Here is a 15837-nt window from a genome sequence, read left to right on the forward strand (position 1 = left end):
TTGGGCTTATAATATATCGTTGGAAAGTTCTAGTCAAGCCCCATCCAACTACACTACTATTGGACCCATATCATGGACCAACCAAACTGGATTGTCTGTTTTCTTAAAATAAGTTTTCAAAAACAGAGAGAAGAGAAAAGAAATTAAAACTATCCGCAACACTAGACTTTCCACACTTTCGCTTCATTCGATTATGATTCGACGTGAAAGGTACTCATCACTGGGTTTGGTTTTGGGGAGACACAAATGGGTGTCTACAGATATGAAAAAAATATTAACATGGTTACGTCAATTCAATTAGTTCAGAGATTAAGAGACTAAAAAACAAGCTAATCAAGATCAACATAACCAAAAATAAACCATATCAAAATAATACATACGTAAAAGTTTCAGTGTCCTCGTGGGATATGAGAGCGTATCCAAGTTATATTGTTTATCCATGGTGAATTACTCCAACGATATTTGCAAAGGGCAAGTCGTACTTATTCAACAAAAAAGTCGTATCAAAGCACACTACATCACCGAAATCCTCATATGCAGCTCTGCTACGCGCATCAACCCAAAACACATCTTGCAATACCCCATTTGCATCCAAACGATGTATGCGGTAGAAGTTTTTATTATTCTTTTGCATCATTAGGAAATAATTCATCATAGCATTGCTGTCCCCATCCTTCAATTTTAGCTTCTTCACCCTTGACATCAAATTATTCACATCCTTCTTAGTAAAGGGCATATTCTCAACCCCATTCCTCTCACAAGCCAACCACTTGTGCATAGTAGCAGCGGGGAGCACCATATCGTCTCTAAAATGCAGTTTACGCCTCACATACGACATCTTTTCCAACTCCTTCAACCTGTATTTTGTCACTAGCAATGATTTTGAAGGTGATACTTGATGGGGTTTATGCTTCAACTCCACTCTTACTATCTCCCACTTACCATGATCCCTTAAACAAGCATACATCCCGGCTTCGCAACCACATTTTTTCGACTTCTTTGTTGCAACCGGCTCCCCTTCCAACTCCTTAGATAATCTTTTCCCACCAACCCTCCTTCGGGTGTCTGGAAAACCTACACACTCACATTTCCATGTAACAGCACTTTTAACCTTGCGACCATCTTTTAGAGTTTTGTATGCACTTTGGCCAAGAACCACACCAAACCCTTCCTGCTTGCCAAATGCATTATAGTACATATTAGCTTTTTCCCATGAATCAAATATCATTCCCACTTCTGGTGGGGGGTCTATTTTAATTATGTTAAGATTCACCATATTACCTCCATCACCTCCAACACTATCCATCCCCACTCCATCTTCATATGGACATAATTCAACAATATCAACACCAGCCCCTTCCTCAAAGTTTATCAAATCCATTGCAACACCTTCATCACTATGAGACAATGAAACACAAACATCTTCTGCAACCTCTGAACTTAACATCACTACCTCAACCTTCAATAAATTATTTTACCATAAGTTAACAACATGTGTAACAAACAATCAATCTTTAACAATTAATCTATATAACAAGTACTCTATCAGATGACATCAGAAAAAGCCAGTATGTTTTTAAATCAATCCTACTCTTATTTCAAACTTTCATGAGATTTCAATGTATTATATTGTACAATTAATGCCAACTACCTAACCTATAATTTTAGCTAAGCATCAATAATTTTAGCTAAAGAATATTGTCTACTGTCATAAATAATACTTCCTCTGTTCTTTTTTACTTGACTTGTTTCTTTTATCACGCTGGCCAATGCACAAGTTTAACCATCAATAATTTTAATACTCTATAAGTAAAAAATTATAAAAGTTATATATTGTGATAGTACTTATTTAGACGATTCTAACAAGATCCTACATGAATATGTTTTTCTTTACCTATAATTCACAAAAGACAGTTAAAGGTGGGTTGGTGAATAGTGTAAAAGTCAAAGCGGGTCAAGTAAAAAGAACGGAGGAAGTATTGTTTTATTTCAAACTTTAATAGAATTTGTGTGTACAATTAATTACCTAACCTAACCTATAATTTTAGCTAACCAATAATTTTAGCAATAAACAACATTGTCCACAGTCATCAAAAGTTTTGTCATTTGTGATAATTAATATTGTGATGTGTGAAACATGCTAGATTAACAAATATATGTTCCAGACCAAACCCCAATTCCAAAAATGCACAAATCCAATAATCAAATCAATCCCAAGAACAGAGTCAGTTAACATACCTAATTCCAACCAACTAAGTTATAATAGCAACAATCAGCTCCATTGATGTCCGCATTGCTAAATCCGCTCACAATTGACGCGCTTTTACCCCAGTTATTCAATTTATCCCCTCATCTTGAACCCCAAAAACCCTTTATTATTCACACAACAAATGAGTAATGGGGGCTGAAGAAGATGAGGACTCAACGAGAAAATGAAGATGACAATGGGGGCTGAGAGAAGATGAGGATTCAACAGATGAAGATGAGATGAAGAACCCTAGATTCTCATCTATGTCTCTGGATGAATTAAATCAACCCCATTTGCAAAATAACGGACTAAATTGGTGCCAACTATGTATACACTTGGGGCATACAAGTTTATACGTACAAAATACACACAAATACAAGATAGGGGCCCACCAAAAACATTTAATATTCATTAAATTTGTGTGCTGGTCCACCACCTTCCTCGGCTAAGTGTTACACCAAACTCTCCTAGTCTCTTCTAATATAGCCTTTTTTATAGGCCAGTAAGTCAATGTCCAAATTTCTACCTAAGATATCATGATATAATTGTCTTTGCTACATTGGTAAAAAGTTTTGTCATTTTGGCAATGTCTTAGAAACTTGTTACTTACTCAATACTCACCCTACTCTTAAGACACGATTAACGTCAACTAAGCCTACACAATAGGAATTAAACAATCCATTTGGTATCTTGAATACCATAATGTTTTCTTAAAATTTGTTCTGTATCATTCAATTATATTATTTACTTATTATACATTCGAGAAACTTATACAAATTGTACGTATAATATTATTGTTATATCATAAAAAAATGATTGAAATATGTACATAAAATAAACACATAATAATGGACCAGCTACTGCACTTAAATAGCTTGCTGGCTCTTGGCGGTGGATACGAAGATGTGTATCGCTTTTGTGAGGAACTTTCGCAAATCAACAACATATAAAAAAAATATATATATTCAAATTTTTTATTTTATGGGATTTATCAATCTATTATACTATTAGAATTATTTATGTTGGTGAGTGTACGATGTAATTGTTTATTGGTGTAAAGTTGAACCTAATGGTTTAATGTGTGACTGTATCTTATTAAGATACTTGGACAAAAAATGGTGCATAAGCCGTCGAGCCTCTTGCAATTATAAGTTCATAACTTTATTATGAGTTGGTAGGTGTTGGATATTCGCCATATTGGTGTTGCGGAAGATACTAAAGATTTGATATTGGTGTGTATGATGGAGTAGGGAATATAATGTATGTGTGAAATTTTTGAGAAATAAATATACGTCACGTAAATTATGTCATATATAATATTTCTTAATGTAATTATGCCACACAAAATATTTCTAATAGATAGCCGAATATTAATTTTATCGTTGTTCATTATAAACTTGCAAGTTTATTAATAAGTACTTAATAAGCTAATATACACTAAAGATGAGAATTAGCTAGAGACTAGATAAGTCTATGTGACATAATATGACTTAACATGAAATTGAAAATAGCAAGGCTTGTCATGAAAGTGTCAGGACATGGGCCTGGACAACAAAAGGTGAAAATGGACAAAAGTGGAGAGATTGTATATTTATGGAATTAAAAATTTATTATTATATGAGAAATTAATTACCCACCTCTTGCTTGGTCACTCAAAATTCTTATGAATTGCAATTTTTTTTTTGAAGAACCAAATAACTTAGGGCCATTTCAAAAAATTGTGTGAAGGAAACTATTTTCCATGAAATTAATTTTCATGTTGACCAATCGAGCACTAAAGAATTTTTCTATCAATATTATTTTACGTAGTTTTAATTTTATCAATTGAAACTATGAGTAGAGGTAGTGTCAATTCGAGTGTTCGGGTTGGTTTGGTGAGGTCGCATCAGGTCAGGTTTATTCCAAATGTGAATTTTGCTGAATTATTGTATTCATATCAATAAAAACAAAGTAAATAAAAAACTTTCAAAATAGATCAATCGAATCAGTTTTTGACACCTCTGAATATATAAAATAATCATGGTTTCCATGTTTGGAAGATTTTACATAATGCTCTCCCAACTGCGTCTTCACTTGTGTTAAAGGGGCTACCTATTGACCCTACTTGCATTTTCTGTGGCTGTGCATCTGAATTTGTTGCTCATATTTTCCGTGGTTGTCAGTTTATTCAGTTGATTTGGGGTATGGTTCCCTGGGGCTCTCTTCCGGTTCCTGTCGATTACATCCCTTTTCAGTCTTGGTTTGCAGGGACTATTATGCAGTCTGCTGCTTCTAAAAACTGGACTTATTTAGATAAGCTCTTTGGCCTTTGCTGGGCGATTTGGCTTACTAGGAATGGGGCCAGATTCCGCTTAGAAGTGTATTCTCCGTATACTATTATTGATTTAGCCTCGTCCTGGAGCACTCTAAGCGAAAAAGCTCGCCAACTGGACAATGTCTTGGTCTCCTCTCCTCCTGGTTTTTCCCCTTGTCCTCGGGCTTTTATTTTGCAGGGTGCTCCCTCGGAGATATATGATGTCTTGTTCTTTTGTGATGGTGCTTGGGATTCAGGTTCTTCCTGTGCGGGGGCTGGTTGGTGTTTTCAGGATCCTATTTCGTCCCAGGTTTTGGGGGGTGGGGCTAGGGCTTGTATGGCTAGTTCTGCTCTTCATTCTGAATTGTTAGCTTGTCTCTGGGGTCTTCAACATGTTCGTCAAAAAGGGTTCACTAAGGTTAGAATTTTCAGTGACTATTTAGCTATGATTCAGTTGCTGTCGGCTTCGAGTACGGTGGAAATCTTGGTTACCTGGATTGTCGATGAAATCCGGTGTATTTTGTCCTCTTTTGTGGCCTGCTCCATTTACAAGGTTTCTAGATCTTCAGTAGATGAGGCGCATTCTCTAGCTGTTGCAGCTCGTTGCAGGGAGTTATTGTTTAATGTTTTTTAATGTTTTGTTAGTTTCTTTTGTAAAAAAAAAAAAAATGTATGAGAATTACTCCATATTACATCAATCAAGCCCAATGTAAATTTATCACAGATTGACCATAATGACCAAGACCAAAAAAAAGCAATTTTAACTGGATTCATGTTCCAATCCTTAAAAACCCCTGAAAAAGATAAAGAATTGTGTTCCTCGTTTTCAGTATCGCCACAAGTTAGTGCAGTATCAATCAGTCAATCACTAAAAACAAAACCTAAATGAGAAAGAAATTTAACTTAGGCCAGTTTACATATTCGATAAAGAAAAAAGAAGAGAAAAAAGGAAAAGAAAAAGTATTGTTTTTAATCAGAAGACAATGACCACTGACCAGCGATCAAACAACTAATCTTCTAACCCCATTAACTTTTTTTAATTATACTTTATTTATTTTTTTTTCATTTTTTAATCCTCCGTTTCAAAAGGACTTAAGGACCTGAAATACATGTACTAGTAATAAAAATTCATTACTCCCTGTCCCTAATTTCACAACTGTAAAATCCCAAAACATAAGCTGATGATAATTAATACGGAGTAGGTGACTAATGTATTTTGTAAAGTTTTTAACAATTGCATAATATTAATGCATTATATGGGTTGGGGCCTTGGGCCCTTGGGGGAACTCTCCACCATGACTGAACATATACAATATGCGTGAACATATATATATATGAAGAAAAGAAAATTAAACAACTCCTTTTGCATGCCCCCGGTTTATAATAATTTTATTGTACATCGAACATTTTTGCGAAAAATGACCCTTTCTCTTTATAAAAGTGACGTTTTTTCTTTACAAAAGTGATCCTTTTTATTACAAAAGTGACCCATATTTTCACAAAAGTTACCTTTTTTTTTTTTTTTACAAAAGTGACCCTTTTTTTCACAAAAGTGACCCTTTTTTTTCATAAAAGTAACCTTTTTTTTTTTACAAAAGTTAACCCAAAACAGAGTATCCACCGCCCCATGTTTGCCACCATCAAAGTAGATGAGGTGAAATACTAGATACCCACAATAAGGGATATGCAATTGGGGTCGAGGTATTCGGAGTTGTTGTAATCCCGGACTTCAAACTCGACAAATCGGGGGATGGGGGGAGGTCAGCGACACTGGAATCGGGGGATTGGGGTGGTCAGCAAGGTCGAAATCGGAGGGGGACGCCGGATTCTTGGGAAAAGCTAAGGGAGTGGCGATGGTGGTGGGTGTTTTTCTCGGTGATGAAGTTGCCCAGCCAGCCCGATTTACACTAATTTAGTGTAAACCGGATGTTATTAAGAGTTTGTGAAAATTAAATTGTTTTCGGCCTAAACGATAAAATGATTAAAAAAATTGAAATTCTACTAGGGGTCTATTCTCTTCAGCTTAATTTCAGTTTAGTTCAGTTCAATTTAGTTCAAATCAGTTCAGTTCATTTCAGTTTAGTTAAAATTTATCTCTCTCGTAAATAATTCATTTTAGCCCTATTCAGTTCATTTCAGCTTCAATTAGTTCAATTCAGCAAATCAAAACATACCCTAAGTCGCTTAGCATGGAGGAATAAAAATTTGGGGAATAGAGGGTGTAAGTGAGAATGAGAATTGGTGGTGGATCATTTAATATCCCTTGATTTTAGATGTCGTATTTTTTTATTAACTAATTGATTTTTTCAAATTAAAATTTACTAGTTTTTGGACTTCAAAATAAAAAATTTTAAAAATTACTCCTAGTTTTACCCTTTTTTTTTATTATTTTTTTTTTTACAAAGATCACTAAAAAGAACAAAACAAACAAACTATAAACGAACAAACACGTAAATTAAAAGGACCAACTAAGGAACTGACGATGACGAGCACACCCAGCTAACCAAACGGACCAACTAACCAAACCAGTGCGTAGGAACAACTCAATCTCTAAGAACCTTGAGAATTCTAAACTAGTTTTACCCTTACCATTACATATTGGAAGTACAAAGTATGCGTCTTTACTAAGGACCTGATCACTTCAGCTTAATTTCAGTTCCTTTCAAATCAGTTCAGTAAATATGAACAGGCCCTAAACTTGAGAATTCTCACTCTTTGATCTGATCATTTCCACCGAACAACGCCCATTCCCATTTTTTTAATGTAATTCCCATCAATCAAACATTGGTTTATGGAGATTGGGTTTTCATAATCTCATTTCCAGCCCATAATCCCACAAATCAAACAATAATTTTTTTTCTAAAAAACAATATAAGAGATGTGAGAGGGATACAAACATAGCAATACATGAAGTTATGCATTACACAGTTTTACAAATGGTAATTGTTTTAGGAAACTTTAATACTCTCATTTCCTCTCATCTCATCTCCTCTCCTCCTCTCTTCTAGGGTTTCTCCAAAATCTTGGCCGTTTAGACCGGAAATAGTCTAATTTCTTCGAAAATTAGACTATTTTCAACCCTTTTCCTTTAAATTATTTAGTTTTGCAATTTGAATTTCAATAAATCTACACAAGTAGTGTAGATATTCGTCTGTCTCCCTATGGTGGAGTGTCTCCCTATGGCGGAGTCGTTAGTTTTCGTTAGTTTAGTTGTTTGTTTTTGTTTAGGGTTTGTTTTTGTGTTAGGGTTCATCAAAAAAGTAATCATCTTTTACCTTGGTAAAGATTTGTTCGGGATCACAACGGTTATCAAATTTTCAAATGCGTTCAGGCGAATCAGATGAGAATCATCCTTATAGCTACAACAAACCGTTAGACCGTCTCTCCGAAAAGGCTGTATATTCCAGCGATGTGTGCGAGAGATGTACCACAATGCAAGATCTTTTCAACGATCATAGCTTTGATGAAGGAAAACCTAATTTGATTCAATTTTATGTATTTGTTAATTTAGATTTCATTTGTAGATGCCGGATGGCTTTTTATTAATGAATTGATTTGTTTCAAAAAAAAAAAATTACAAATGGTATTTCCTTTATCTATTTATTTATTTGAGAAAAGAAAATTAGGGAATTAAAAATTTATCAATTTGTAGATCTTGACAATATCATAAAAAGATTTATTTATTGATATTGTTGACATACTTACAAAAATAAATTAGTGTAGGCAATTAGATCAAATCTTGAAAATTAAGAAAGACAATCGAATTTAAAGATTTGATATTTTTTATTTATTTATTTTCATTTGATTATAAAAATAAAAAAAACTGTATACAACTTTTACAATTATTAATTATATAGTATGTGAGTGTTCCTCTTTACTTCACCTTAAAAAAAATAATATTTTGTAAAAATAATTTCAGTTCACTAAAATTAAATAAGTTTAGTTCAGTAAAATTAGTAAATTTAAAGAAAAAATATAATAGAGAATCAATAAAAAAAAACTCAATTCAGAAAAAATAATTTTTGTTCAGAAAAATTAGTTTAAGTTCAGTAAAAATTTTCAATCCAGTAAAAATAATTTCAATTCAGCAAAAATAAGTTGAAGTGAACAAGGCCTTATAGTTTGTTTATAATACTTTGCAAAAAAAAAATAAAAAAAAAATAAATAAATAAAAATTAATAATACTCCCTTTGTCCATTATTGATAGTCCTTTATGGCTAAATTTTAGTTACAAAATGTTTCACTCCATTTGTATTTTCCAACAACTATTTATATTAATTTTTTTTATCAAAATTATCTCCAATTTACAATGATAGTTTTGCAAATTTAAATTTCCCATGTAAATTTTGTTTTTCTATTTACTTTTATTACTATCTCTCATAACTTTTTTTTGTATATCCAATGTAAATTAATCTTTCCAATGTACTTAAATTACTACTTATTCGTTTATTTTTATAAATTCCTGTGAAAATTGCTCATAAGGAATTATCAATAAGGGATTGAAGGAGTATTTTAAGATGAAAGGAATAAAATAAAGATAAGGACCCATGTTAAGAACTTACGGTACAATATTTATAAAACGAAAGAAGTATAACGCAAATCTTAAACAAAAATATTAAATACAATAAATATAACTAATAAGTACACAGCAGTTAGTCCGTAGTTTTTAATTAACTCGGTAACCCCACTTAAACCAATCTTCATCTCCAATCTCTCCTTCCACACTTTCTATAATCTATACTCTCTATAGTCTGTCTATACACACTGTCCCCTCTCTTTCTCTCTCCTTCTCTCCGTGTGGAAAAATGCAACGTATTACCGTTTCCAACAATTAAACCAAAACCCAAACCCAAACCCAAACACAAAACTCTCTCTTTCACTCTCTCCGATCTCCTCCTCTTCTCCAACAACAATGAAGTCAACCACCAAACTCCGACCACAACCACCCTTACTAGTCGTATTACTTGCCATCACCTTCGCTCTCTCCCTCCTCCCCTCCGCAACCCCCGCCGACGCCAACCCCTCCGACTCCCGCGCATTGTCCGCTCTCAAAGCCGCCCTCCCCGGCCGCTGGAACACCTCTGCTTCCAACGCCTGCCAATGGCAAGGCGTAGTATGTAATACAAACGGTCGTGTTGTCGAGCTACACTTGCCCGGGGTCGGATTAATAGGTCGGATACCGAATAATGTTTTGGGGAATCTTGCTTCGCTTAATTTTTTATCTCTGAGGTATAATGCGTTGTCCGGGAATATTCCGAATGATTTCTCTTCGTTGTCGCAGCTTCGGTATCTTTATCTCCAGCATAATAATCTTTCCGGCGAGATTCCGGCGGTTTTGTTCTCGATGAAGAATTTGTTCCGGCTTGATTTGGCCGGGAATAGATTTTCCGGTGGGATCTCTTTAGGGTTTAATAATCTGACTAATTTAGCTACATTGTATTTACAGAGTAATCAATTGACGGGTTCGATTCCAGATTTGAAGATTGGTAATCTTAAGCAGTTTAATGTGTCTCATAATTTGTTAACTGGGAGTATCCCTTCGCAGTTTTGCGGGATGCCGTCGACGGCGTTTGAAGGGAATTCGCTGACGGCTTGTGCTGCTACTGCACCTTCCGCCAACCCGAATGATAGTGGAAATGGTGATGGTGGGGAGAAGAAGAAGAAGAAAAAGTTGTCTGCTGGGGCGATCGCGGGGATTGTGATTGGTTGTGTGATCGCATTGCTGGTGATTCTGCTACTAATTTTCTTCTGCTGCTGTAGAAAAAACAAAAAGACTGAGCAACAGCCTGGTACAAGGTCTGTGGATGCAGTTGCTGCGGCTGGTGCTGGTGGTGGTGGTGGTGGTGGTGCTAAGCAATCTGATGTGGAGTCAGGGGCAGCGGAGGGAGCTGCTGAGAGGGACGGTGAGAGCTCAGGTGCTGTGGCCGCGGCTGCTGCAGCTGCTGCTGCTAAATCCAGTGCTAAGAGTGGAGGTGGTGTGGACAAGACATTGGTGTTTTTCGGTAATGGGCCTAGAGTGTTCGATCTGGATGATTTGTTGAGGGCGTCGGCTGAGGTATTGGGGAAAGGCAACTACGGGACGACTTACAAGGCGTCTTTGGATAACGGGGTGGCGGTGGCTGTGAAGCGATTGAAGGATGTGACAGTGACGGAGAAAGAATATAGAGAGAAACTCGAGGAGATTGGAAGATTAGAACATGAGAATTTGGTGGGTCTTAGAGCTTACCATTGTAGTGCTAATGAGAAGCTTCTAGTTTATGATTACTTCCCAATGGGCAGTTTGTCTGCTCTATTACATGGTAAGAAACTACTATTATTTTCATGTGTTTCAATTTTTGTAGATTTTTGTTTAGTATTGTTGTTTGCTTTTGGTTGATTGAATGAATTATTAGGTCTATTGTGAACTTTTTATTGCTTTCATGAATCATGATGATTATGCATTTGCTCATGATTTCTGGATCTTTTTCTGTTGTATACTATGCACCGCAGTTCTTATTGGATCTAAGTATGTTAGAAACAATATAAACATTTTGAGGTGTTTAGAAGTTCGATACATACATGGCTAGGAGTAAAAAATCCTTGCTGGTTTGAGACAACTACATTGATTATTGGTAATCTTGTTATAATTACTAAAAGTGCTTGCTTGCGTTTTGAGTCATGATAAGTGTTTATAAGTGTTTTTATGTGCTGAGTCCATATTATATACAATCTCGGATTTGAGATCTGGTCAATGATCAAGCGCGTATTCTTATCTAGGGAGTAATCTTGTTGCTTAAGTTTTTTGGTGTTGATGTTCTTTGCTAATTTAGTTAGTGGGTGTCTATGAAGTTGGTTCTACATCAAGTTCATGCCTGGAAAATAGTGTATTGTGTATTGGGTATGTTGTGTTTTGGGGTTTCTACTTAAACTTTTATCATCTAACCCTCACCAAATCATAATTGTACACTAATTGTGTGGTATATCGTTAACATGAAGTTTAATGTCGCAACTGATGATTTGGCATTTGATGCTACTCGTTAGCTGTTGTTTTTTTAAGTTATTTCGTTTCTGATGTGTCGTAGTTTGTAGCCTACAACAAAAGATCCGTTTAATAACATGTGCCCCACTTACTTCTTAATTTCACAATCATGAATAGCTACTTGCATTGTTTGAGGATTTTGATGTTGACAATGTAGATTTGTATGTATATTGAAAGCTCTTGCAGAAGATTTGCTTGTTTACAGTAAATGTAAATAAGGTTAACAACAGAAAATAACAGAAAATTTTGATTTTTTTTTTTCCTCTCTTTTCAATAGGTAACAGAGGAGGTGGGAGGACACCGTTAAACTGGGAAACTCGCTCTGCAATTGCTCTAGGAGCTGCTCGTGGCATTACTTACGTCCATTCACAGAACCCCACAGCTTCCCATGGTAACATAAAGTCATCTAACATCCTTCTTACCAACTCTTATGAAGCTCGAGTGTCAGATAGTGGCCTTGCACAACTTGCAAGTCCAAGTGCAACTCCAAATCGTGTAGCTGGATATCGTGCACCAGAGATCACTGATCCTCGTAGGGTATCTCAGAAGGCCGATGTGTACAGTTTTGGTATATTCCTCCTGGAGTTGCTTACAGGCAAGGCTCCTACCCATGCTCTCTTGAACGAAGAAGGGGTGGACTTGCCACGGTGGGTGCAGTCAGTTGTTCGGGAAGAGTGGGCTGCTGAAGTCTTTGACATGGAGCTCCTTAGATATCAGAATGTCGAGGAGGAGATGGTTAAACTCTTGCAGCTCGCAATTGACTGTTGTGCCCAATACCCAGACAGTCGACCATCAATAGGTGATGTAACCAGCCGCATTGAGGAAATTTGCCAATCTACATTATCGTCCGGACAAGACCCACTTGCAGACATCATTAGTGATCCAGAAAACACACCTACCAAACCAAGCTAATCCTCCCTATACAATCCGTGTCAGGTGCGCACATCCATCCATCCAGCAACATCAATTGATAACAAACACTATCAATTCTTACAATTGTTTACCTCAATTATAGAAATATTCAAAATTGTTTGTTTATTCTTAAAACTCTCCTTGTTTGATTGAGATTCATTCCCCCCATCAACGCTCTTTGTGTACTTACTTTTCTCTTCTTTTTTTCATTTTTTATTTTTTTTATTTTTTAAAATTCTTTTTTTTTTTTCCATTAATTTTGTTTATTTTCAGGAACCATTTATCTTTTCTTTTTCACTTGTAATTTTTTATTCCAATGTTTTTGTACTTACATTCAACATCATTGATTGTTGATTGTGTGGAGATGAAATGTGAATAATTCATAAATCCTCATTTTTTCTCTTTACTTTCATAATACCTTTTCTTATACTAGTAATATGTTATCGAGAGAAGTGTCCTAATGAACTGGAACCACGGGCCCTAGCCTCAAAGTGTCACGGTTGATTTTGTTGCCATAATTATATCCAATTATTTTTTGGTACCACTTTCCTAATACTATGCCCTATTTTTTTGTCTTCTAGGAATTTTGCTTTTGATGCAAGATTAATTTGGTGAAACTTATACAAAAACAAAAACGAAGTAGATAAAACATTGTTCTTTTGATGTGGAAAGAAGTTAGGGGAGTTGATTAGTTCTTTGAACAACCGAATGTTAGTCTTGAAAGTAAAAGTAGTGTTGGATTTCTTTTCAAACAAATAGTAGAATTTATTTTTAGATTAAACAACTACTTCTACTTTTAGTGTTTGATTCCTGTTTAGATGCATACAGGTGTTTGGAGGGCCGGATTAGATGTGATACCCACATAATTGCACGTTAAGACAACGTGTTTATTGTATATTATGACTTAGCTTTATTCTCTCATCTTTTATTGTGGGCCCTCTTGTCGTTTAACAACGTTCCCTTGGCCTAATACACCCAAAATGAAATTAGATATTGTAATGGCATATACATTATACAATGAGGTGAAGTGAGCATGGTATAGAGATAGGCATGGGCCACGCTAGCAAGCCAAGAGATATGGTACTAAGGAATAATTTTAGCCCTAATAGGTTGTAATTTGTTATTCGTTTAAAGAACTTCTTGTCAATGAATATGGTACTAAGGTAGGTTGTATATAAGAGATCGTGTAGGATATGTCGTGCCGTGCCAATGAGTCCCTTGCAATTTTGCTTAACATTCTTGTTTAGAAATAATGAGGTTTGTGTCAATTTATGTAAGTAATGTTTGTGTCAATTTACATAAGTGATGTCTATGCATGACCCATCGATTTGTCTCTCATTTAATTGTCAGAGGAATAGCAAGCTAAATGTTGATTTATTATAAGTGAATATATATAGGTCAAATGATTTGTAGCTCAAATGCAAATAAAAACTTATCATCTAAGAAATTATTCCATTTTTTAAATTCCTTAATTTCATTGGTTTTGTCCTCCTGCTATTAATTTTCATAATTACTCCGTAAAATATACAAAGTAAATAAATAAGAGTTGTTGAATTAGTGAATACTCACCCGGAGAACTTTTCATATTCATATACTACCTCCGTTACATATTATTTGCAACGATTAGACATTTTCTCTCTCTACTTTATGTCAAATCGTTGCAAATAATATGTAACGGAGGTAGTAAGAATCATTCCTAGTAAATAATGTTTGTGGAATCAGTAAATAGTCAACCCCTTGGCAGTAAATAGTCAACCCCTTGGCCTTTAGGGTGATTTTGTCAAGAGTTTGGTAGAATGTTTGCGATATTAGCCATTATCTACATCCAAAGATCCAATGGCGCCTGAAAATTAAAACTTGAACGTTACTTCTTCCGTTATAGGTTATACAAAAAATTGGAGTAACTTTATATAATCTGCATGTCTTTACTTTTGTCTTGTTTTTTTTTTATTAAAATTTAAAAACAAATGTTGTGTTTTTAGACTTATCTCAATGCAAAGTCAACATATCAACTATTTTAAATTTTAGTATTTAAAATTCAAGTTGTCTATTGAAACAAATGTCATTCAATTTTTTTTTTTTTTTTGTTTTACTTTTTTCATTCAAATTGTAGTACTTAACCCTAAACAGGGTAGCATGTACCTAATTATAGAAGTATAATGCAACATAAAAAAAAAAAAAAAAGTCTTAATCTCAAATTGATATGGGTCAGCTAACATAAATTGTCATTTAAAGCCTTTAGAAATTAGAACAAGTAGGATTCTTTAGGAAAGTAAACAACATAAGTGCAAATGTATTTTGAAAACGACTATTTCACCAAATGACACCGAGCATTTTAAAAATTCACCAAATGCCATCGGACTTTTCAGAATTCACCAAATGCCACCGAGTTTTTAAAAAATTCACCGAGTGCCATTAATGACTAACAATAGTTAACTCCGTTAGTCATTAAGGCTAATTATGCCACGTGGTGGCTTATGATTGGTTGCTTATTAAATTAGTAAATTAGTAAAATTAATTACTCAATAAAAAACTTTTTTTAAAAAAAAACCACTCACCATGACCAAGCCCGACCACCGTCTATCACTGCCACCACCATATCCCCGCCTCCAACCAGTCCCCACCGCGGCGGCGACCCAGCCCTGAACAACCAAGCCGGCGACCCAGCCTTGAACAACCACGCTGTCAGCGACCCAGTGTAGCCAGCCCACGCCGACAACGCACCCAGCGACCCTTCGCGCGATTCGCAAACTCTCTTTCTCCCTCGAAAATCCCTCCTCTCACCACCGCCGACGACCAAAGTCCCCCTCCCCACGCCGGAGAACTCAAATCAGTTCATCCCCTCCAAGCTCCACCCTTTCAACCACCATGCCGGAACCCTAAATTAAAATCTCCAAAAATCAAAATCTAGGATTTCGACACCTTTAACCCCAATATCGATTTCCCTAAATTCATAACCCCCTCCACTTCATCCCTCCCTGCTTCGACGAACCCAAACCACCCCTTTCCCTCTCATCTCCACCCCCGAACCACCTCGCTTAAAATCGAAAACCAAATTTTGGTTTTCGATTTTGGAGATTTCGTTTTTGGGGTTTTATTAGGGTGTCGAGGATGGTTGTTTAGGGGGGAGTGGATGCAGATGGTAGGGGGCATAAGGTCAGGGGGAAGGGTGGCCGCCGACGATGTTGGTCGCCGGTGGGGGTGGAGGCAAGGGGTTGGGCTGGCGTAGGGGCGGTGGTGTGGTGGGAAGAGTGGCTGGGGTTCAGTTTTTTTTATTATTATAATTTTTTTGATAAATAAAATAATAATAAAATGAACCAATTAGAATATGCCACGTGGCATAATTAGCCTTAATGACTAACGGAG

The 15837-nt window shown here is 35.7% G+C and overlaps 3 protein-coding genes across 3 annotated transcripts; 2 read left to right on the top strand and 1 right to left on the bottom strand.

The window, feature by feature from the left end:
- Nucleotides 1–433: 433 nt before the first annotated feature.
- Nucleotides 434–1447, bottom strand: LOC110738948 (protein FAR1-RELATED SEQUENCE 8-like). Its single transcript, XM_021919394.1, has one exon. It carries the CDS (start codon nt 1445–1447, stop codon nt 434–436), a length of 1014 nt encoding a protein of 337 aa, XP_021775086.1.
- Nucleotides 1448–3743: 2296 nt separating this feature from the next.
- On the top strand, nt 3744–5175 carry LOC110738949. Its single transcript, XM_021919395.1, has 2 exons — nt 3744–3833; nt 4288–5175. Exons 1-2 carry the CDS (start codon nt 3744–3746, stop codon nt 5173–5175), a joined length of 978 nt encoding a protein of 325 aa, XP_021775087.1.
- A 3947-nt stretch (nt 5176–9122) lies between these two features.
- On the top strand, nt 9123–13097 carry LOC110739008 (probable inactive receptor kinase At3g02880). The gene is made up of 2 exons (XM_021919462.1): nt 9123–10840; nt 11837–13097. The coding sequence occupies exons 1-2, from the start codon at nt 9454–9456 to the stop codon at nt 12469–12471; spliced, it is 2022 nt and encodes a 673-aa protein (XP_021775154.1). The 5' UTR covers nt 9123–9453; the 3' UTR covers nt 12472–13097.
- Nucleotides 13098–15837: the final 2740 nt, after the last annotated feature.

Source organism: Chenopodium quinoa, unplaced genomic scaffold (assembly GCF_001683475.1).
Source record: "Chenopodium quinoa cultivar QQ74 unplaced genomic scaffold, ASM168347v1, whole genome shotgun sequence".
Lineage (NCBI taxonomy): Eukaryota > Viridiplantae > Streptophyta > Magnoliopsida > Caryophyllales > Amaranthaceae > Chenopodium > Chenopodium quinoa.